Raw genomic sequence first — 23607 nt, 5'->3', positions numbered from 1 at the left:
CCCTGACCTCCTGTGACACAGGGAACCCCTCAGAGATGCAGGGGTCACAGGCCTGTGTGCAGGACCCAGCAACTCCCACAGCAAACCCCAGGAAGTATTTCAGAACACTTTTCATCTCAACAAGCAGGGTAAAATGTCACTAGCAGAGTCCTTATCTGACCTGAGGGCTACCACCAATCTCAACTCACTCTCACAGATGGTTTGGTAAACACTTGGTGAATGTTGCTGTGCTCTACTTCTCATCTCCTTTTTCTCTTGGGTGTCCCATGCCAAGAGCCTCACCAGAGCTGTAAACAGATCCTGGAGCCCTACAGGCTGAACGCTGGCAGATCGCTGCCCTGGGGCGAACGTGCTTCACACAGGGCTTTACCCACCCACAGGGCTGGTAACTAACCTGAGCAGCAGTCGCTTCAGAGGTCTGGTTTCCAGCTCATTTCAGTCAATTTAAAGGCTCATTACGTTTGATTAGCCTTGGATAGGTCCTCAAGTGTGGACATGCTCTCAAAAGCTGTGCAGAGCATTTCAAGGAGACAGTTCATGGGAACACGCAGCCAGGTCGAAAGCTGCGCAGGGCCACGGGGCTGAGCACTGACCCAGGTGGCACAGCTCCGGGGAAGGAGGGAGCTCACATCACCCTGCAAGTCAGACCCAGCCCTCCAGCAGCAGCTGCAAAACGTTACCCATCCAAAATGCTGTTCAAACAGCAGGCTTTGACTGTGGTGGTCAAACACAGAGCACCTGGCTCCCTGGAACTGTCACAGCAAAGCTTCTCGCTGCCTGCCTGTCACATCGCCTGCGCAGGCTCTGGACACTTCAGTGGGGTGCCACCAGAGGCTGGCTGGTGCACAACGACATTGCTCTCCCTTTAAAACTGTCTCTGAGTTTGGGAAACAAACAAAACAAAACAAAAAGCGTGGGCTTGGGAAATCTCTTTCCACTCAGCCAGCCAGTTTCCAGAAAGAGAGCAGCCTCCTGCCAGGGAACAGAGCACAGGCTAACTCCCTTCACGCCCACAAGGCAGCTTGAAGGGTGTGTAGGGTTAGGATGTTTCAGGACTGACACATCTGCCTGAGCCTACCTGTTCTCACTCCGCTCCATGGGCAGAATCTTCTTGTCCTGGTGCTGCATTCCCCTGGTCTTTGCAAGCTCCCTGGAGAGCTGCTGTTCTAACAAAGCAAAGTCTCCAACTCCTTCTCTCTGACCTGAGCCCTGCCTCTGTTGTTAACTGGGGTCTCAACTCAGATCTGAGTACTTGCAGCAGGTTGTAATCGCCAGTTTGTGGTCTCTGGCTTTAAAGCACACCAGAAAAGCCCAGGGTCACTTTTGTGCTGCCCCCCAGGATCCTCCAGGAATCACCAGATGTCCTCAAGCCGTTCTATTGTTCAAGGAGTCACCGAACAAACGTCTCACTCGCCGCTTTCCTTCATAACTTCCTCTGAGCTTGCTGCAGTAGTGCTGCTGTCAATTTATTTACATTTAGGAAAGGTTTAATAAAGGCAAAGATGACAATGGGCAGGTTTGGTGATTCAGCAGTTCTCTCACTACCTTTCACAGGTGCTTAAACGCTGCAGGAGCATTTCTGTAAGGACTGAAGCTCGATCACCCGTTTTCATCGCCCTCCCAGCAGCGTGCCCTTCCCTACTCCTTCCCTGCAGCTGGTTGTGTGTCACTGGTTTCTTTGTATAAATATTGGCAGAGAGAAAATATCTGAGTCTTACATGGTGAAAAATGCCCCCTCCATTTCAAATCCACTCCAAGCATTTAGCATCAGTGGTTTGAACTCCCCTGGAAGCAGGTAAAGCAAACACCACCACATGGCTTCTCTGAGCACCTACAACACGTTGACATAGCCCAATAGTGAGAGGACTCTCAGCCTGAGGGGGTCATGTCTTCTACATGAGAAATGATTCACTGACTGGCATGGATGGTTGAGGATACAGGTGCTTTAGGACACCATAGTCTACTAGGTCCACAGGGTGAGGAAGGCTGGACCAGCGGCACTCGTGATGCACGCTGCATGAAACGGCGCTGCTTTGTGAGATAGCGTCTCCTGGCCTTCGTGAGCACATGCTTTCTCAGGGTGTTTTCTGTTTATTTGCACACAGACATACAGAAAGTAATTATAAGGAAGCACTTTCCAGTAATGGGGAAGAAATGTGTTCCCACAAGCCAGACTTGGCTCGTCATTCCCTTCTGCTCCCTGTGGGGGTAACACGATTCCTGCCGCACCTTCCAGCGGAAGCCAACGGCCCCTGCGGAGCCTCTCCTGTGCATGCCCCTCCTCAGGGCTGTGCTGAGTGGCTCAAATCACCAGCTTCTCCATGCTCAGGGTACTGGTTTCATCCTCTTCATTTGAGCCAAAATATCCAGGGAGGTCAATCATCTGCTGCTCTGCCTCCGTTAAGCCAAAGGTAGTGTTATCATAGAAGGCAAACTCGGGGTCCAAGGGGAAGCTCTGGCACTTGTCCTTTCGGTACTGGGCAGGGCTTACACTCAGCCCTCTCTGGGCATTGTCTTTGCCAGCTGAGCCCATTTCCTTCCTCCACGCACCTCGGGGGTTAGGTGAAGGGCCCCTCTTACTCCTGCTGGGCTCAGACTTGCCAGCTGCCTTCTCCTGACAAGCAGGCTGGCGGTCAGTGATCAGGTCCAGCTTCTTCACGGAGGGAGCTGCCCTCTGGTGGGGTTTTGTGCCGTGGCCCTGCGGTTCAGAGCCCAGCACAGCGCTGTGAGGCTGATCCATCTTTTCACAGGCTGCACTGGTATTTCTCGATTTTGGCCGCACCCTGTCCTCCTGGTCCCAAGTTCTGGTCCTGGAATTGTAGAGAGGAGTCTGTCGAGGGGTGAGGGTGGACATGCTTCTCTCCCTGAAGGGCCTGGCCTTCTTGGTTTCATGGAAACTGGCTGTTCTTCTAAACTGCGAGTTCCTGTGAGAGCCCCGCTCGGGGAAGTCCCCTCTGTTATCTTGGTGCTTGAAATGAGCTCTTCTTACCAAGGTTTGGGTAGGGCTCATTGCAGGATTGGCCTGTGAGAAGGCAAAGTCCAGCCCAGGGTGAGAGCCTTCCCCCAGGAGTTTGGGCTGGCTGGCTGGCTGGTCCAGAAATGGAGATTTGAGCCTGAATTTGCCGGCGGCTGCCTCGTCTTGGCCCTCCCCGCCGAGAGGAAGCACGGTGGTGGCACCCACGACCGTGTCGGTGAGGGGGTTCTGGGAGACGTGGTACACCTTGGTGGTCTCGGTCAGGCCTTTCTTCTTCATCTCCTTCAGCTGCTGCTGTGCCAGGCGGTAGCTGAAAATCGGAGGGATGATCTTCTGGGCGTTGGGCTGGAAGCTCTCGCTTCCAGAGGCCTCGTCCTCCTGGGCAAACTGGAGGCTTCTCCTGTAGGTGAGGGGGATGGTGACCGGGGGCTCCCCGGCCTCGGCGAAGCTGTCCCGCTGCTGGCCGCCTTGGCAAATGTTCTCTTCGTCGGAGTTCTTGCGGCAGCCAGGGGAATGGACGGAGTTGCGGCGGACGGCGGCGCTGCACTTCTGAGCTCTGCAGAGCTTCCGCCACAGGGTGATGAGAACGGTGGCAAAGATGATGAACAAGCATAGGGAGATGCCAGTGACAGTGACTATGTTGTTTGCTTTCTGGTCCTCTCCTGGCTGCACAGAAGGTGGGGTGGGAGGCTTGACAGCTGTAACAAAGAGCACGTGTGGGTCAGGGGCGCAGTACCATGAGAGTGGTGAAGCCCTGGAATGGGTTGTCCAGGGAGGTGGTTGAGGCCCCATCCCTGGAGGTGTTTAAGCCCAGGCTGGACGAGGCTCTGGCCAGCCTGATCTAGTGTGGGGTGTCCCTGCCCATGGCAGATGATCCTTGTGGTCCCTTCCAACCCTGACTGATACTATGATACCGTCAGCGCTTTGGCATGTTGGGATGGCTGCTTTGCTACAAATTAATCAATGACCAATTAATACAGCACAGGAAGTTAAAATCTGATCAGTCTTGATGACTTACTACTGATGACTTCAAGCTGGCAGGAGCACATCTACTGACTTTAAAGCAAGGCTCTCATGGACCTTTTAAAGGTGATCGTTTCTTTTGCCCGTTCTGCCGTGGCCACACGGCAATCCCTAACACAGGGACAGCCAGATGGGAGTCCTTGCCCTCCTTTGTGAGGTACACAAAGATCCCTTGGTGAAAATGCCATGAAAGGGGTAAAAATAACCCAACCCAGGCCAGCACTTCAGGTACCATGTTCAAATTATTTTTAGGCTAGCTGAAGTGGGTGTGAGAATTGCAGGGGGTTTGAAGAGCTGAGAGGCAGCACTAGCAGTGGCCACTCACACTTTCCTTAGTGCTCTGAGGGTGCTTCTTCCACCACTGCCCAGTGCTGCAGTCCCAGAGGATGAAACCTTCCCCTCCACAGCAGGCTCCTAACTGGGAAGAAGGGCAGTGCTGTGGTACCACTGACACTCTGGTACTGACACTCTTCTGTCATGGGCAGGAGAAGGGCATTCAAAGAGAAAAGAATGCTCTGCAAACCTATGATGTGAACATCTCAAGAGCTTTCCACAGCCCTGCTTCAAACTCTCACCTGCACAATGCACCACACCACAGATGGCTGGAGCAATGAGAGATTAATAACTACATGGTAGGTTTTTTGACAAGGTGCTCAGCATTTCAGTGGCAGGTCTGAGCAGAACACAGCATGGCTTATGGATGGATTGCTTCAGCAGCTCATTTTAGTTTCAGATAGCACCCACTTTACAACTTCCTGTGACTAAATATCAGCTTCCCAAGGCCATCAAAATGGTGTTGGAGCACAACACTGCTCTGTTGTGGTTGTCAAGAGCTGCCCACGAAGCTGTCAGCAAAACTGAACCAGTTAACAACCCCTCCAGTCTCTAGTTTTATCTCTAACCCAGAACCTTCCATCAAGATGATGTAGTTGGCATCACAAGATCACTGCCTGCTGAATCCTTTTTGGAGGATCCCTGAAACTTGCATTCCACCAAATGTCATCATGCCTGGGACACAGAGCATTGCCATTCTGGGGGCTTTAGTGGGAAGCAAACACATTGACCCCAGAGGAGAAGGCAGGACCAGCGCTGGCCTGTTCAGTATCACCACAGCAGAGCAATCCATTCATTGCTCATCCTTCTCTCAGTCTCACAGCTATTGCCTGAGGGCTCCACTTCCTACCTGTGCTGCACACTGTATGCATCATTTGGAGTAGAAAGCTAACAGACAGCAAAGAGTGAGGCTTGAAACAAGACTTAGTCAATTAGATTTGCTTCTCTCCACCTAGCTCTGCCACTGGACTGCATGCTGGTTTCATTTATTCAGCCATTTGCTCCATCTGCTGGACTAATGACAGCAAACACAGTTATGCTGGAAAAAAGCCTCCCTGCTTCAGAAACATGTGGACAGCTGGGAGGTGAGGGGGAAACAACACTCCCAGCCTGAGATCAGACAGCAGATGAACACAGTAAGATCACAGTGCCAAGCCACTGCTTGAGCAATCTAAGATTCAAAGAGGAGAGTCTACAAAGGAAGCTGCCTGACATGGGAGCAGGATCAGAAACCAGGTAGGTCCTCCAGATGATCCCACAGCAATGGGTACAGATGCAGGGGTCCCATGCTTCCAGGTTTTCTATCTACAAACCCTCTTTAATAACCCAGAGACCCTGCTGGAATCAGAGGACTATCCAGAGCAGCTGAGTGCTGTCAGGCAGTAGCTGCAACCAGACTGCCACGGGCAGTGCATCGTGAGTGCTGAGGACAGCTGACCTCTCCAGAAACCCTCATAAGCCTTAGAGAGTTGTGCCTCTGAGAAGCACCAGATGGTCCTGTGCACGTAAAGGAAGGTGCACAGCCCAATCGCCTGTGCAGCACACGCTCCCCTCCAGGGAGCTCTGTGCATCAGGTCTGCTCCCGGAGCTCCAGAGGAGCGGGGTGAAACTCGGAGCCAGGTCAAACGCTGTGCTTACGGAACACCCCCCAGCGGCTAACAAGAGGCACAGAGCAGCAGAGCTCAGCATCAGCTTCAGAAAAACCACCAACTGCCCCACTGTGGCATCGCTGCCCACAGCAGCCTGGCAGTTAGACACAGAGAAGACAGCCAGCCCTAGAGCAGGGCATTAGCTTTAAGGTAGGCCCCTAACGATCTGACTTGTTCCTCTCTGCTCACAGCCACAGCTTTACAAGATAAGCAAATCCACAGGGCCAGCTCTTTCCAGTCACTACAACATCAGACACCTTGACAACAAGCTGTGCAAACCCCCTGAGTGCTGCAGGAGCAAGACAAAGTGCAGCACCTGCCTTGGTGGACTGTCACTTTTAATACTTCCCCTTCAGCCAGCCTTTTATCCAACACCAACACATTTCTTACCATACATTTCACTCCTGCCTGTATTCTTCCAAGGCATTCATTCCACAAACCCCTTGAAGCCAGTTCAAGCCAGCATCTCCAGGACAAAAGAAGTTCTGCTCTCTCCCTGCTCCAGCTACACCTCCTCCCTCTCTGCTACCCTTCCCTTTTCAGTGGCACAAGCACTGCAGTGGTCATCTGATAAACAGCTTCCTCACATCCCCATTTCAGCTCTCCACACTCCACTTTTGCCAGCACAAGGAAGTTCATGGAAAGAGACAAATCAAAGGGTAAGGCATTGCTCATCTTTTAATAGCTTAAATTACCTGTAAAATTACAGCCTGAGAGTCTAGAAGCCTGCACAGTCCCTGGGCACCTTTCCTTCCCCATCCCTGCTCCACGTGACAGCTGTGGGACAGGAAGGCATTGGAAGATCATAATCAGCCAGTTTCTGAGCAGATGGACTTCCAGGCCCCCTTGGCATCAGCATCCTCCTTTTCAGAAGCATAAGTTTTGCATGTCCTGAGCACCATCACCCTGTTGAAAGGGACCACTTCTGCCCCTCACCACTGGCTGCAAGCACCAGATTACAGTGCTGGTACAGCCTTGTCCAGCCTCACAGGGGCCATGTGGCTGCTGTAACTCCCTTCTACCTTACAGGAGGCTCACTTACTTCCCACACTCCAGAAGCAGCCAGCCTGCCCTGTCACTGGCCAACAGCAGTGACAGGCTGGAGCAAGGTGCCATCTGTCACTGCCACCTCAAGAAATTCACAGAATGAGAAGCCCTACATGATCCCAGCTGCAACCACCCCCTCTTAACACAATTTCACTTTTTAATAGGTTGTCACTGTCTGGAGTCTTTGGCCTTTGGCAGGGAACGTGTCCTGCCAGCCACAAAATCTCTCTTTCAGCCCTTCTCCACTCCCTGGCCGTGCTGGAGGTTTTAGACCCTTTCCATGACATTACAGGAAGCTTCCCAAGCGCTGGAGCCCTGTCTCCAGCTGTCCCACAAACACATGCAGGCTTGCATGCAACTCCCTCAGCCACAAGAATGGGACACCCCCTCCCCCCCAGTCAATGTGACTGAAGGAGAGACTGGATGCTTCCACGTCACAGAGCCCCTCTAATGAGAGGCCCTTTGCTTTGGACAGGACAGGGATGAGCAGGGGGAGAGGAGAGCAGAGCTACGTACACAAGCACTCCTCCAGCGAGCAGAGGGAGGTCTCCCTCGGCGATCCGGCACAGCCCGCTCTTGCCGGCGAGGAGGAGAGGCACTCTCGGAAGCGCTCCCGCACACCGTCCCCGCAGGTGACGCTGCAGGGGCTCCAGGGCTGCCACGGGCTCCACGTTTCTGCAAACACACAACTCACAGCCATGAGGAACACGTCTGCCTTCTGCCTTTTAAAAACACCCCCATTTGTCTCCTCTCATTTCACACCCCCAAACAACACAAACAGCGACACCAAAGCAGCAAGCAGCACCCAGGGAGCTGCGCTTGTTCCCACCAGAAACCGGGGCAACATTCCCACTTTCTTTTCCCTTCCTCTTCCACTCCAGTGCCAGCCAGCCACAGAGAGGTTGGTTGACTGAGGCTGGCAGGATCTGCCTGGAACAGCAGCAAATGGAAATGAATCCACAGCTCTCTGGACTGGGTGCATAATTCATGCATGAAGCCAACTCCTGCCTGACAAACCCTGCTTTATAGCAGGGTAACTTCATTGACTAAAGTGTAGTTACTCCTGATTTATATGACTGTGAAAGGAAGCCAAGCCTACAAGGCCTAATGAAACAGCAATATTGTTTTCTCTCTTCATTATCTTCTCAGCACACAAACATGTTATTGACTCATTCATTTGACTGCTTACAGGTCCCTCTTGTTGTATTGCTTATGGTTAGGCAATTAACTCCAGAGAAATTTTCTGAGTTCATCTATTGAAGTGGAGGCAGGATCAGTTTCTAATGCTACCTCAAACACCAGAATGAAATCCCTCTTTTGTTTGGACAACATCCTTATCCAGTGTTCAGCACCCAAACTTGCCAGCAGTGAGAGCTCAGTGAGAGCAGACCATTCCTGCCCGTATCAGACAGCTGTGGCTCTGAAGCAGGAACACAACTCCACATTCCTCATTAAAGCACATGTCCAGGTGCAATCTCAAAGGACCAAAGCCCTGGGCACCCTCCTATAGGTCAGCTGACGTGGTGGCCCAGTTTTGCAATCTGCCAGGAAGAAGAACAACTCCATTGCAGCACTCACAGGTAGAGTGGAAAATCAGGGGGAAGGCAAAAAAAAAGAAGGCAAAAATGATTAGGTTGGTTAAAATCTGCTCTTGTAAATAATCTACAGTATTGCTGCTGCCAACAGAGGTCATTAACTTGGATACATGAGTGCTTTGCTGCTAGCGTGCCCCTGAGCTCCTGAGCAAGCTGTGATGTCAAAGGACCAGCCAGGGCTGCATGACTGTATTCCCTCACTACAAGAACAATGCTGAGTTGCTGCAGCATGTCCAGAGAAGGACAACCAAGCTGGGGAAGGGCCTGGAGAGCAAGACTTACGAATGACCAGCTGAAGCAACTGGGACTGTGTAGTCTGCAGGAGAAGAGGCTGAGGGGAGACCTCACTGCTCTCTACAACTACCTGAAAGGAGGTTGTAGTAGTGAAGTGGGGGTTGGTCTCTTCTGCCAAGTAATTAGTGATAGGATGAAATGAAATGGCTTTGAGTTGTGTCAGGGGAGGTTTAGGCTGGCTATCAGGGAAAATTTCTTTACTGAAAGAGCAGTCAAGCATCAGAACAGGCTGCCTAGGGAGGTGGTGGAGCCACTGTCCCTGGAGATGGTCCTGGAGATGTGTGGTTAGGCCACACCTTGAGTACTGTGTTCAGTTCTGGGCCCCTCAGTTTAGGAAGGAGGTTGACTTGCTGGAAGGTGTCCAGAGAAGGGCAACGAAGTTGGTGAGGGGCTTGGAACACAGCCCTGTGAGGAGAGGCTGAGGGAGCTGGGGTTGCTTAGCCTGGAGAAGAGGAGGCTCAGGGGAGACCTTCTTGCTCTCTACAGCTCCCTGAAGGGAGGTTGTAGCCAGGTGGGGGTTGGTCTCTTCTCCCAGGCAACCAGCACCAGAACAAGAGGACACAGTCTCAAGCTGTGCCAGGGGAGGTTCAAGCTGGAGGTTAGGAGAAGTTTTACACAGAGAGAGTGATTGCCCATTGGAATGTGCTGCCCAGGGAGGTGGTGCAGTCACCATCACTGGAGGTGTTCAGGAGGAGACTTGATGGGGTGCTTGGTGCCATGGGTTAGTTGATTAGGTGGTGTTGGGTGACAGGTTGGACTCGATCTTGAAGGTCTCTTCCAACCTGGTCTATTCTATTCTATTCAACACGTAGAGATGGCATTTAAGTGGGCATGGTGGTGTTGGGTTGACTACTGGCCTTGATGATCTTAGAGGTCTTTCCCCAACACCGATGCTCTGGCTCTGTTCTGTGCCTGGAGCTCTGTTCTGATGTGGTGTTATACTGGGTCACAGGGGGTTACTTTGAAACATCTGAAGCAAAAAGAAACAGAGCTGTGCTTAACACATCTGAGATTCTAAGTGCTTTGGATCCTGGCCCATGCTTTGCTGGAGAGCAGGCCAGTATGAACAGCAGGAGTGTGAGCAGCCCCAGCGGCGCTGCTCTCCTGCAGGCTGCACGGCGGGCCGGGGCCCCGGGCCTCGGAGCTCCCGCTGCCAGCCCCGCCTGCGGAGCGCGTGTGGGCACGTACTCACACGTCCGTGCCTGCACCTCTGAGTGCATGTCTTGCCTAATCCAAAGCAGAGGTGGGCATGGTGAGACACCTTGGTGCTATGGCTGTAAGCCCACAAAACACCAAGTGACCTCCGTGCCTCTTTTCCACTGACTCAGGCAGAGTCTTGTGATAGCTGAGGTCACAGTCACAGCAACACGCAGGCTGGACAAGACCCTCAGGATCACCAAGTCAAACGATGACGCTGCCCTACGAGGTTCACCCCTACACCATGTTCCCAAGCACCACAACCAAATGACCTTTAAACACATCCAGGGTTGGTGACTCCACCTCCTCCCTGGGCAGCACACTCCAGTGCCTGACCACTCTTGCTGGGAAAATCTTTTTCCTCATGTCCAGTCTGAACCTATCCAGTGGCAGCCTGAGGCCATTCCCTCTTGTTCTACTGCTGATTACCTGTGAGAAGAGGCCAGCACCAGCCTCTCTACAAGCTCCTTTCAGATCCCAGGCTGTGCTTCACTTTATGTTCTTTGTGCACCTCTCTGCTTTCACCCTTCTGTTTCTGGAGCTGGAGGTCTGCTACAGCAGAGGTGAGGAGCCCAGAGAGAGGCTCAAGCTTTCACATCCCTTCAGTTTGCAGCCATGCAGTCTGGTAAAGTGTTAAACCAAGGCTAGATGGCATGTGGTGTCAGGAGGAAAGAGACTCAGAGGATGCCAAGGAGGAGATGAACTGAGAAAATGTATTGGGGTCAGGAGTCCCTCAAAGGTACAGACTCTGAAGGGCTGCAAAATTCCCTCGGCTAGTGAGCAGACCTCTTACTAAAGGCAGCAAGAAAAAGCAACCATAATCAATAGTCAGCCAAGGGCTTCAAGGGCTCACTGATCTCTCCTCCAAAAGCCTTCATAGTATCACTGTATCTGGGTGTCTCATGACACTTTTCTTCATGCCAGTATCATGCAAGACTCCAGCAGTGTCACTCACCACTGGCAGAGGTAGGTGGGTTAGCTGGAGAAGCATCGACCTTCTCATAAGCTACTTGGTGTGAGCACTGGCTACGATTTCCAGCGTGTGAGCTAGCTCACTTCCCTCTCTCCAAATTCCCTGCTCCTTGGAATTTCTGTTAATGGCAGTCAGCTGCAGAGCCAGACCCAGAACAGCTCTGGTTCCCTCCAGTGCTAAGACTGGTGACAGTGAAGGGTACTTGGCAGCTTCGGCAGCGATGCCTGCAGGCTTCAACGTACAGCACCACTCAGGAGGAGGAATGTTCTTACTTTGACATCAAACCTATGATGTGTCCATTGCTTCAGGGCACTTCTCCCTGGCTTCAGCTTCAGCTGAGGGCACAGAGTTCCTTAGCAAAAACACTTGGCATCCATAGCTTTGGGGCTAGGCATATGCGCCTTAGGCAGCAGGAGAGCAGGAAATGCTCCAACTCCCATGAAAGACATGGGATTTAAACTCCTGCAACTTGTTCTGCAACCTCCTGCAATTACCAGGATGTGAAAGAAAATGATGCATATTTTATTCTCCCCCAAGGAAACTAAATGATTAACCTCCATTTAAGACAAACAGATCCAAAGTGCCAGGGGAAAAACCAGAAGGTATGCACTGCAAACTAGCTCTAATAAGTGTGAAGTTTTTCACATGCAATTGAGGAATCAATTATCAACGTGAAGACATCTAACTGATGAGTTGTTTGAAATAGCTGACAGTTGGCAGATCTGCCAACATGAAAGATAAATTCAATTAACTGTGTTAATTGTTGCTCTGCATAAGTATCTCCCCTCAAAGCTCTGCCTTCGAGAGGCTCCGAGCACGCAGTGCTACCCAACAGCACACTCAGCAAGGGATGTTCCACGCTGTCCTCCCAGCCTGACACACATGACAGTCCTGAGACCTTCAACAAGACCAGTGCCATGGGTTAACATCACTGTGTAAATAAATGCACTGGGGATTGCAGGGGATTTGTGGAAGCTGAGATCAGCTTCGAGGTGCTGAGCCTGGGTGTACACACATGCAGTGGTGTTTGGGTAGGAGCTGGGGAACACCCTTCTCAGCTGCTCTGTGTTTCTCTACTTCCATGGAAATGAAGTCTGGGTGCACTGAAATGGTGGCATGCTCCAACAGGTTACTAATTTGGACAACAAAAGGACAAGGATCCCTTTAAAGGAAGCAAAGTCAGACTATTTCCCTAAGCAAATGACAGTGCTTTCCCCACAGAAAGGCATCTCTGAGAACGGCAAAGGCACAGCCTACACTGGGGTTTATTCAGAAGCGAGAGCTATCCCAGTGAGTTTGAAACACCCAACATAATGCTGGGAGTGTGGAAGTGAAGAATGCACAGATACAGAAGAGGCAGAGGGGGTACAAACCAGGCCTGGCATACCTGGATCCTGTGCATCTGCCTGTCCCTAAACAAAAGCAAAGAAGCCAGGGACAGATTCAGGTTCCCAGATTTTCCTACAGATAGCAGGCAGGTCTGATTCACACAGTCTTACTCAGGAAGCAAGAATGTGATGGAAGTTCTCTCTCTCTGCCTGATTCCTTGCTGCTCCATTTACTCCTTTCTTCCTTTACTGACCTTTTCTTCCTTCAGAAGGCCTTCCTCTACCTTCCCCTTTGCTGACAAAAGCTGCACTTCTTATGCTCTGCTGACCTCCCTGTAGCTTTTTTTGATGATAGCAAAAGTCAGGTGAACAAAATTCGTCTGTGCTGTCAGCAAGTACAGGAGACTTCACTGGGAGTCACACTGAAGCTGAAACTGGTCTCCAGAGTGTAACCAAGAACTGCAAAGGGAAGTTAATTAACACTGGCAAGACAGGGGCAATATGCCCATTTCTATGCTGCAGCATTACTTACTCATTTTATTAGTCTCATCCTGAATGTTCCAAGTGGGATTCAGGCTAGGACACAGAACATCTTTCTAAGGAGAGCACAAGTCTTGCTGCTGGAGACACTTAAAACCCAGAGAAGCAAAGTACAGGATAAAGCATTGAAAAGAATGAGCCTGCAATGTGTTTTTTCCCTGGGTAAGGCGATGTCATGAAGTTTCCTACCTTACACATTCAAATGAACCAGTCAAACACAGGGGGAAACTCTGGCTGCGGGACTCTGAAGTCACCTGTGTGAAACACTTAACACCCCACTGAAATGAAGGAAGTTCTTTTCTCACAGGTGCTTCAGTTGGAATCTACAGAAGGCTGCACAAGTGCTGGCTCCCATTTCACAGACATAGTCCCTACCTTTAATAGATATACTCAGTCTTAGCCAGCACAAGGTCGTTAGCAACACTTGCTCTGCAGCTGGCAGCTTAGGCTGGAAGAGATGCTGCCCTGGCATGCTCCATGCCACCAGGAGCCTTCTCCTACCTACTCCAGACACAAGCCAGATTCCCATTCCATAGCAAGTACTAAACCTGTCCAGAATGAGAAGAGCAAGGCTGAGAAATGGTCAGGAATATAACTGCAGCTTGATCTCTGGAAAATGGGTATGGCAAAATTACCTTCTTCTATTTCATCCTCTGTGGTTTGGATGAAGATAATTTTAATGATTTAGGAGCTCTGAACTTTTGCATGACAACATCTCTGCCTCATAATAATAGAGCATATGCTAAATGAAGTAAGAACTGGCTGAGTGACAGATTTGATATGTAATTGTCAACACAAACCCATCACCAAGTGGGAATGCATTTGGAGAGCCTCCAGAGGGCTTACAAGGCTCGGTGCTGTACAGTGCTTGCCTAGCTGACATGAAAATAAATAGAAAACCATTACTGAGAAAATGTCACTCCTGTGATGACAAGAAGATCATGCAATTGCATGGAGCAACACAGGGCACTTGCTAAGTCAGGGTAACTGGGGCACAGTAGCTTATAAATCAGCAGAATGCAAAATGTAGAATGGCAGGCTATGTACTGAAAGGTCAGAGCCCAAACCAGACCAAGCCATGCTTACAGGTTAGAAGCTATGGCAAAGTTCATTAATGCAACCAGTGGAATGAAAGCAGAGGCAGGGACAAAGAGAGTGCAACTGCTCAAGCAGCATCAGTGAGGAGGACATCTGAACACAGCACTCCAGCCTGGTAACTGTCACCAGGTAAAAAGGGCTGTTTAAAAAAAGGGAAATGGAGCCAAAAAGAGACTGAAAATTAACCAAACCCTGAAGAAAATGCCTTCCAATTACAGACTCATTTCCCCAGTTCATTAAAAGAGAACAATGAGATAATCTGGAAAGACTGAGATGATCTGGATGTGCAAATGCCTTCATGGGGGAAAGCCAGTGTATAGGAAACCGCTGTCTCCTCTAGCAGAGAGCAGTGAGGATGAAGCTAGATGAGACTCAGTTCTGCAACACACAGAGATCCTCTTTAACAAATAAAAAATCAGAGCACAGTATGGAGAGAAATTACCTCAAAGGCCTCATTTTGTGGTGCCTTCGAAATCAGATGAGATAACTTTCTGATTAGATAAGTGGCAGCTGAATGAAGACTAGCTGTGGGGCTCAGCACCAGGGTGACTGGATGGAAAGCGACAATCCATGCTGCACAGGAGTCCAGACTAGGGAATTTATCACCTCTCTGTGCCTTAAACAGAGTGCAGGAAGTCCAAAGCAGCGTGACTTGAGGAGAGGTGCCTGCTGTGCAGCAGCCCCCAGCAGGGCTCAGGCAGCAGGGCTCAGGCAGAGGGCTGCCTGCAGCAGCCGGGGGGCGGATGACCAGCGCAGGCAGCGCAGGTTTGCTCCACCTGTCACGGCTTCAAGCTGATGTGCACGCCCTGCTCTTTTCAAAAGCTGCCTGCAGGCTTTGAAGTCTTACAGACAGAGGCACAAAGTCAGATGTGCTGCAGTCTAATTAATTTCAGGCTGACATTTTATTTACAGCTACACAGTTTGGTTCCGCTTTCATCGGGTTTGGAGCTGTGACACTTCTATCTTGGCAGCTATTGACTCCACTCCATTCTTCACAGGCATAACCTGATTCTTTTGACTGCTCTTGTAAGGATGGTGCTACCAGGGAACTCAAGGAAACAAAGCAGATTGCAGGGAGCTATTGCTTAAGGTGGTTCTTCTCCATTAAAACAATCAAATACTGAGCAAAGAAACATATCTGTGTCATATCCTAGGTATTCATCTGTTGGGGTAATTATCCAGATCCTATCAGTGCAACACACCACATAAGCACACAGAAAGAGTTAGAATTCTCACTTCCTTTTTCCTTGAGAATTATCTTGATTAAGAAAATAAGATCCTTTCATTTTCAGGTAGACTTTCTTATGCCAAAGGAAGAGAGAGAGTGCCAACAGAGAATGCAGATGGGAAGGTAAGATGAGGAGAAGCAACAGACACTGGCTTTTGGCACGTGGGGAAAAGAGAGGTCATTTTCAGTACAGAGTGTTAATTAAACAGCTCCGAGTTCCAGAACTTGGGGAACAGTACAAAGTAAGACCAAAGTAAGATGCTAGGAAACAAATTAGGCTAGGCTGTGCCTGGACTGTGCAGAGTATGTCCTGCACTCCTGGTCTCCTGCCCATGCCATTCAGACACCTGCCCATGAAGCACAATGACCTTTCTTTTGGCTTGAGCTCTTGCACTTGGTTTTCAGGGATACCAGGGTGAGGAGGTGTGGAAAACAGTGTACCTTTCAACCCAAACTCTTTGAAGTGTGCAGATGGGAAAGACTAATTAATTGCCTATGGACACAAGCCTGCTCCAAATGAAAGCACTTACTTTTCCATTCCAGGGTGCAGGCAACACAACAAACACAACCCCAATCCCCTTGAGCATGTACACTCCACCCCTCACTGCGATTGCCTTCCACAAATAAGGAACAAGAAGATCATTTGGCTCATCTGCTTCCTCTGACATGCTACTGTGATTTGTGGATTCTGCCAAACTATGGACTGCCACCTCTGAAGCTACAGCTGTATAAAAGGCAGAGATGCAAATAGAATGTACAGATACTGCTTAAACAGAGCTGAGGAATGGGCCCAAGCTCTGTCTTCATTTAACTGTGATCGCTTCTTAACCATGATCATACATACTCCTGGACCTGGTTTTTGCTTCTGCCTTCCAGCATTCTCCCAGACCATGTCCAGTCTTGGCCCAAAGGAATATATGGACAACTGACTGTCCCTAGTTGGCAGTTTGTAGGATTCTAATCTTTCCTGGGGGGAAATGTTTGGCTATATGAACGTGACCCATGGTCTGACAGGTGGTCTCATGAGTCAGAAAATGCATCTGGTCTGTTTTAAGCAGCAGATTTAAGTCATGAAAGGCTGCTTGAAAACCCCACAAAATGTCCAAGTGACACAACTGCTGTCTTTTGCTGTAGCCAAATCCTGACACACCTCAGCAAAACTTGTGTCTGGAACAGGTAGGACTCTGAACGCTATGGCAAATGGGGTCAAGAAAAGCCACCCAGGCAAACATTCAGCCCATGAATCACCTTTGTGAGATACCTGTCTCTCTTGACTGAAAAGCCTCACAATGGCCTGGCTTTTAGATATTTAGGTGCAGGTAAGACCCGTCCTACCTTTCAGTGTCTCCAATGGGCCAGATCTACTGCAGTAGCTTCCTACCTCATTGAGAAGGCCAAGTTTCATTTTTACCCAGACTATGCAAATACATCACTCAGAATGCCCTAAATGCTTTTGCTTGGCCCTTAGTGTTAACTTAGCACAGTTCTAAGCTACCATGGTGACACTTGTTAACAAATGTCTGTGTGTGCCTCCACATTAACAGTCTACAGCAGCTTGTACCCATCTGCATTTGAAAATACAACTATTTTGTCTGATGTAAGAGAACTAAAAAGATGCTATTCAGTAGGGGTCACCACACTTCAACCTATTTATTCATCACCCACACTGGCTGGAGAGAGTGCTGATTGTGGCTCAAAGAGGACAGCATCAGTACAAACCTATATTCCTTTGGATCATCACACACTCCTTAACTCTTGCCGGGAAATAGCTTCGGTTTGAGAAATTAAAGAGGTCAAAGCAGTACTTGTTCTTCCCCACATCAAACAAAGTGCAGTTAAATTCTGTCCTGTTGTCTCCTGGGTGAAGAGTGTTTTCATACAGCCAGGTTGTTCTTTGACTAGAAGGCTTGAGAGCCTCTTTATAGACCACAATTTTCCCACTGACAGACGTGCACGGCGGAGAAACTACGAAGACCTGAACCAACGTTCTGCATGTAGCTTCTGGCACCACAACCAGTCTATACCCAAATTTGTGGAGGAGATCTATGGGTCCTGTGGATGCAATGATGGAATGTGTCTCTAATGATTTCAGTAACACAGTGATGTAAGTTTCTTGACCAACAGGTGGGCAATCAAATTCCACCCACTGGGACCTAGAGAGAAGGATTCCTTTTCTAGTTCTAATGCCCAGAGTCTCATCAGAGCTTACTCTTCCGAAGTCATAAAGGGCGCTCGTGAACACCACATCCAGGGACACCACTGTCTCATTCATGGCACACAGCTGCTCATTTGTAAAGAGGCCAACACGAAGGGAGCTCCCAGGAAGCTGGGCACTCCTGTTCAGATCAATGTGAAAGACAGGCCAGTCCACGTGAAGGCTGGGCACGCTGCTCCCGCTCCCCTCAGCGGCACTGCTGTTAGCGCCGGGAGACACCATTCTGAACACGAAGTCCCCAGCGCTCTTGAAATGGAAACACTCAAACTCTACCCTCCCATGGGACTGGTTTGCTGGAAGCTGTTTTCTTGCAATTATCTTGTTGGTGCTGGCATCCAGCAGCAGCATGGAGAGATGTTCTGCTGTCACATTACCGCCGCTGTAGTACCGATATTCCACGGCTACCGCGCCACTGCTGAAGGCTACATGACCTGGGTGCTTCAACAGGAGATACTCCACCTCGCCCAGAACTGAAAGGAAAGCAGCATCACATCAATACTAAGAAACAAAGAGACACCTGATTGTTTGTCTACCTTATAGAAGAACACAAAGATTTATGAAGAAGAGATGTAAAAAGCAGCTCTCAAACTTCTGAAGTGTTATTAGTTCATGAAAAACCCCAAAACGGTCTTAGTTGTAGCAATTAAATCTCATCAACTCTCCTTTGTGCAGGGATGTGGTTTGGGAGCAGTTCAAAGTCCACTGCAGTAACATGTTCAGGAAGGTTAAAAACAAGGTTTACAAAGAACCCAGAACAGCTGCAAACGTTCACAGAGAACAGGACAGACTCTCAAACTTCTCAGCTTCTTTCGCTTGCGGATTCTGGAAGTCCACTTACTGCAGCTAGAAGCTAACGACAACAAACCCCAACAAAACAGCCAGCCCAACCGAAAAAGGACAGTGGCTTCTTCACACAGATGCATGGGAAAATGTCCCCCAAATCAAACAAAACAGGAAGCTCTGCACGATGCTTTCTGAAGCCTCTTCTCTTGCTCTGACTTATGAATCTTTCATTTGGCTCATTTGCATGGCAGAGACACTTGAGTGAAAGGGCTGGAAATAACAGTGATGGTGACTGCAGCACTTTCATTGTCTCAGATGTGGTGCAACATGTCCAAATGACATCATTACAAATGGCACAGTCTTTTTAAACACACTTCTTGCACGTCCATGTTTGTGCATGTTGCCAAATTATCCTGAGACATGCTGTAACTAGTGGGGATAGACGGTATCTACAGCAAGGAATTGGGAAGCTCACATTCCTGGTCTCAGCTCAGCCAGCCTTTCTGTGTTGCTTGAAACGTAAGGATTTCAGACACAGAAAGGTGATCTGAAAAATGAGAATGGCTTCCACCTAGTCCAGATACAGAATGTGCTGTGAGCCACCTTCATTTGATTGTCTGGGAAGGGGCTTCTGAGCCTGGGATGGCAGGTGCAACAGAAGGTCAGAACTCCAGCCAAAGCCACCCTTCCGTAAGCAGGATCGGCTAACAAGACTTGGACTTGTTAAATCTGGTACACATGTCTCAAGATTACCTCAAAGAAAGCTTTGCTGGAAAAGCACTGCAACTGCCAAGGCAAGCACGGAGCAGTCAGGATTAGCAGGACTCGTCTCACATTGCTGTCAGACGCCTACCACCCTTAAGCTCCACCTCGAGTTAGTCACTCGGATTCACCTCCTTGTCAGCGGGGACATTCTTCAGGAAGAAACTCACCTGACCAGCTATAGACATCGAAGTGAGGTACAGTGCTCCCTGGAACAGCCTACAGCTGCCCTTGAAATAACCACTTCCAACCATACCGTAAAGCCAGAAGGCAGGTGGGACGCAGAGCCTTGCAGGTGTAAGCCCCAGACCCGCTCTTACCTAGGTGTGCTATAACTGAGCTCTTCATTTGCATTTCCACAAGCTGCTGCCTCCTGTGGCAGATGCATGGTGCTCGTTATCAGAGAGCCCTTTTGTTCTCCTTCTGCCATGGGTGGTCCCATGCATTATTGACTGCACTCCATCCAAAAACCGGCCTGATAACACAGAATTATTCATTTCCCCCATGGACTCTTCTATTGTGCTCTTATAGTTCATTAGTGCATTAGAGATATTACTAAGTTTATCCCTCCAATATCCCTGGAAGAGGAGAGGATGTCACTATTCTTGCTGAGTGTGTCAGGCACCAAGGCACAGGCACGAAGGTGAAAACTGTCAGGTATCAACTGATTACAGGGGTCCTAAGAAACCCAGGACCTGATTTCAAGTGCAGTGGTCCTTCTGACATCCAAAGCAGGATCCCATTGGTGCAAGCTGTAGTGAGCACACAGCATCCCAGCAAACTTCATCTGGACTTGGACACTCAAGAGAGCAGGAAGCAGAGCCTGAATGCCTGTGAAGAATGCCCCTCCATGGATTACCCAACAACACACTCTCCTTGCACTTCATGGTTTGGTTCTCTCATCTGCACTTGCCTGTATTTTCCAGTCCTGTTCCTGCTGTCACCTACTGTGAATATCTTTTAGGTACTATTCAAACTCCATTGCCACTACCACAGTTCTCCAAACTCCCACTCTGTCTCTGTCTTATGGGTCTTCTACCTCCTCCTGTTCCTTGGGCCTGCAACTAACTCCAGGAAGTCCTCACCTTTCTTTCTCACTGCTAGCACGACAGCAGAGAGCATAGAACAAGCGACTCTACCACCCAGTACCCCAGACGTGGGGGAACTTTGCTGCCCTGGGCTGGAGCATGCACAGTGTTGTGCAGAGCTGGCAAAAAGAGCCAGGAGGAGCTGGGGCACGCTTGACCCTTCAGAGCTGCATCACTAACTCAGCTAAATCTGGACCAAGTCTAAGAAAGTTTTCATAAGGACAGGAGAAAGCATGTCCCAGGCCACCACGAGCACTCCAAAAGCACCAAGTTCCCACAGGTGTGTTAAGAGTTTCCCAGGGAAATGGCTGCAAGTTGCTGAGGTTTTGTTTCCTTGAACATGGACAAACTGATGCATTTCTCTACAAAGGAACTGACTAGTTTCAACTTAGCTGCAACACTGTAGAGGAAAAAGAAACCAGACCAGGGCAAAAATCCAGCAGGAAAAACTTCAAGCTTTAAAGTTACAGCAAAAATATTAAAGTTACCTTACTGAAAGGCACTGATGCTTGCACCTACTGCCCTACTGCCCTTGCTCTCTTTTATGACTGCCTTGGCTCTCTTGTACTCATTTTTATTTGGAATGGCTCAGAGGAGAAGCAGCAGCACCACTATGGATGTGTGTGGGAGGACTGGAGAGAGGCCAAAGGAGTCCTACGTAGCTCCCATCAACCCCAGATCTCCAGGGAAGTGAGGCAAGTGAGCACTGCTGAAGGATGCTGTTGCAGCATTACTCAGCTCTGGCTGCTGCACCCTGGTTCACAGCATCCTTGCCCCCCTCTGTGGTTAATGGCACAAGAACCTTGTGCCCGTGGAGCACCAACGCGGCAGGTGTGGACGGTGCTCAAAAAGGCGCCAGCTAGAAGCAGCCAGCTTCCACCACGGGCTGCCCTCCAGTCTGCTGCACATGCACAGCTGTGTCACACACCAAAACTCGGTCCCACTTGTTGGGACAGACAGTCAGGGGCAGCTTGCAGTGCATTTGTGTATTTTTGCTTGTTATTACAATGGTCTCCCACTGAATGGAGTCTGGCTGTGGCGCCAACAATCTGCCAGAGGAGCCTTTGCAAGAGCTCACTCTCAGAAAGATCAAAAGGAGAGTTCTTGTTTTCACTGAGGAGTGGGAAGAATTATTTGTGAGGGTTATTCTGATATTTATTTCTTTTTAATGGTGTTTAAGCCAGCTGAGGGTTTGCTGTGGGGTTGCCAGCCAGCAGTAGCACAGAGCTACGAACAAGCACGGAAGGAAAACTGCTAAGAAAGGAAAACGTTTTGCTCTACGTTAGGGCTTTTTCTAGCATTAACGTTCCAGAGCACAGTGAACCACTTAAAACAATAGTCACAAACAGACAAGCATAGGGGTGAAACAGTTATCTAAAAGCTATGTGCACCTGTGCCATGCAAAGATGGGTACAGGCAGAACTGTTTGGGAACCATTCTCTGAACCATGGACCAGCCTTTACCTGGAAATAAGGCAAAAGATGATGCACCTAAAGCTCAGAGCAGAGTTTTAGCTCTTCAGCTGCACCTTGTAATTACTGTGCAACGCTCCATAAAGTTGGGGAATAGCAGCTCTTACCTCTGAGTCAGCCAGTTGTGAATGTGTAAGGGACTGGCACACCAAGCACCAGTGGGTACTGCAATCACTTGCCTCACTTCTTGGGTTAAATGAAGTCAATACTTATCTTCATTACATTCTGCAACCCAATGGAGTGGTCCTAACTTGGGTAGTTAACTTTGTCTTATTGGAAGAAGAAATGCTACTAAAAGCCACAGCCAAGTGTCTCCACTTCTACTGGCACCAGGTTCAGCTAAACTATGGAAATTCTGCATTCTTTACACCTTCCAGAGCAGAGAGGGAGCAAGCACAGAGGCACAAGTAGCTGAGCAGATTTATTATTCAGTCATTAGCTATGATCAGATTTTTTTCCCTCACACAAGGGAGTAAATGGCCTACGGTTTTGGGCTGTTCCTCTCCTTTGTGAGACATCTCCAGCCGTTTGATGTGTGAAGGACCTGCTACCACAGCTCATTTGCATAAGCAGGGACTACACAACCCTTTCTCCTTTTTTTGTCTTTCAGGATCCAGTTTTCAGCAGTGCATGGCTTAATCCTTTAGCAGGGTTTGACGACGTGCTGCAGCTGTCAGAACAATGCCTGCTTTTAACTGGGGGATGTAACTCCCAGAAATGTATGTATCAGTGAGGAATTAAGAGTCCCATTCTCAAGATGTCAAGTTCACGGTGCAGGAAGAAATCCATTCCCTTTGCAAATCTACTCCCTGCTCACTGCATTCTTGGAAGAGGCAAGACACCATGCACAGGATGCCTCTCAGCTTGAAGACATCTTGCAGTTGTCTAACCTGAACTTGAGCTGTCTAACCTCCCTCCTCAGCAGCTGCTGCTGAGAATGAGGTGCTTTTCCATTCCACATGTCTCAGGCTGCAGATGGGCTGGAGCTGCTTCCCGTTTGTGGGCTACTCAAACAAGACTGATTGCCTCTCATTAGCTGCCTCATTTTACATGACTAAAACTGAATTAATAGGATGCCATCCCTTGGCTCCTTACATGGGCAGAGGAAAGAACACCACTGCTCTCAAAAATTCTCCAAGTCCATCAGACAGGGGCTCACTCAACAGGAGCTTGCCTGCACTGTAGATGCTGGCATCTCAGCCAGTCATCCCAGGTTCCCTTGACAGGTAATGGAGAGAAGCAGGCAGCCATGTGGCACAGCTCCACCCATCCCAGTATGCATAGCTAAACCAGGCCTTATCTTCCATGACCTTCATTAACTACTGTGAAATGAGTCTTACATGGCAGCAGAGTTCCAGTTACTGCTTCTAACACAGTCAGTCCCTCAAGGATGCCCATGGAAATCTGCTCATTTATCTTGTTTATTTCTCTGAGTAAAATGACAGCAGGAAAGGCTTCTGCTCCTCTGATCTAAAGGGCCAGCTCATGCAAGCTGCTTTTTGCACCTAAGCATTGTGTAAGATCTAGACTACATTCTACCAGTGGCAGCTAATGTGGCATCTGACTTCAACAGATCACCTGGAAAGAGCACCATGCAAAATGACCCTGTGAGGACACATCTCTCAGTTGCCCTTCAGAGCTCTAATACTCACCGTAGTCACAGAGCACTACTAACAACAGATTTGAAACATCTTTCAGCATCTGTTTCATTCTGACCAGTGAGCTCCCAGGTCCTTTTACTCCTCATGTCCTTGTTCAGCTCCCAAGTGCAGGCACTTTTTCCCAAGAACACCTGAAAATCAAAAAAATGACAGCTCTGTGGCCTTCACTTCATAAAACACATCAAATCCCACCTGTAATGCCAAAAAACTCCACCACAAAACACTATTGAGCCACACTGCCCTGATTTACTCAACAGCTACTAACACTGTATCAATGGGGCTGAACAATCACAACCAGGTCAGGGGAGACCTTCTTGCTCTCTACAAATACCTGGAGGAAGGTTGTA

At 49.3% G+C, this 23607-nt stretch overlaps 1 protein-coding gene across 2 annotated transcripts; it reads right to left on the bottom strand.

Moving 5' to 3' along the window:
• Nucleotides 1-2034: 2034 nt before the first annotated feature.
• Nucleotides 2035-23385, bottom strand: THSD1 (thrombospondin type 1 domain containing 1). Of its 2 annotated transcripts, XM_009908674.2 has the most exons (4): nt 23252-23385; nt 16999-17964; nt 7543-7701; nt 2035-3672 (listed from the first exon to the last, which is right to left on the bottom strand). In XM_009908674.2, the coding sequence occupies exons 1-4, from the start codon at nt 23307-23309 to the stop codon at nt 2303-2305; spliced, it is 2553 nt and encodes an 850-aa protein (XP_009906976.2). In that variant the 5' UTR covers nt 23310-23385; the 3' UTR covers nt 2035-2302. The 2 variants fall into 2 exon arrangements, with proteins under 2 accessions (XP_009906976.2, XP_054018949.1); XM_054162974.1 differs by lacking the exon at nt 7543-7701.
• Nucleotides 23386-23607: the final 222 nt, after the last annotated feature.

The sequence above is a fragment of the Dryobates pubescens genome, chromosome 7 (assembly GCF_014839835.1).
Source record: "Dryobates pubescens isolate bDryPub1 chromosome 7, bDryPub1.pri, whole genome shotgun sequence".
NCBI lineage: Eukaryota > Metazoa > Chordata > Aves > Piciformes > Picidae > Dryobates > Dryobates pubescens.
Note: the sequence above shows the minus strand (reverse complement) of the source record. Positions and strands in the feature narration are given on the sequence as shown.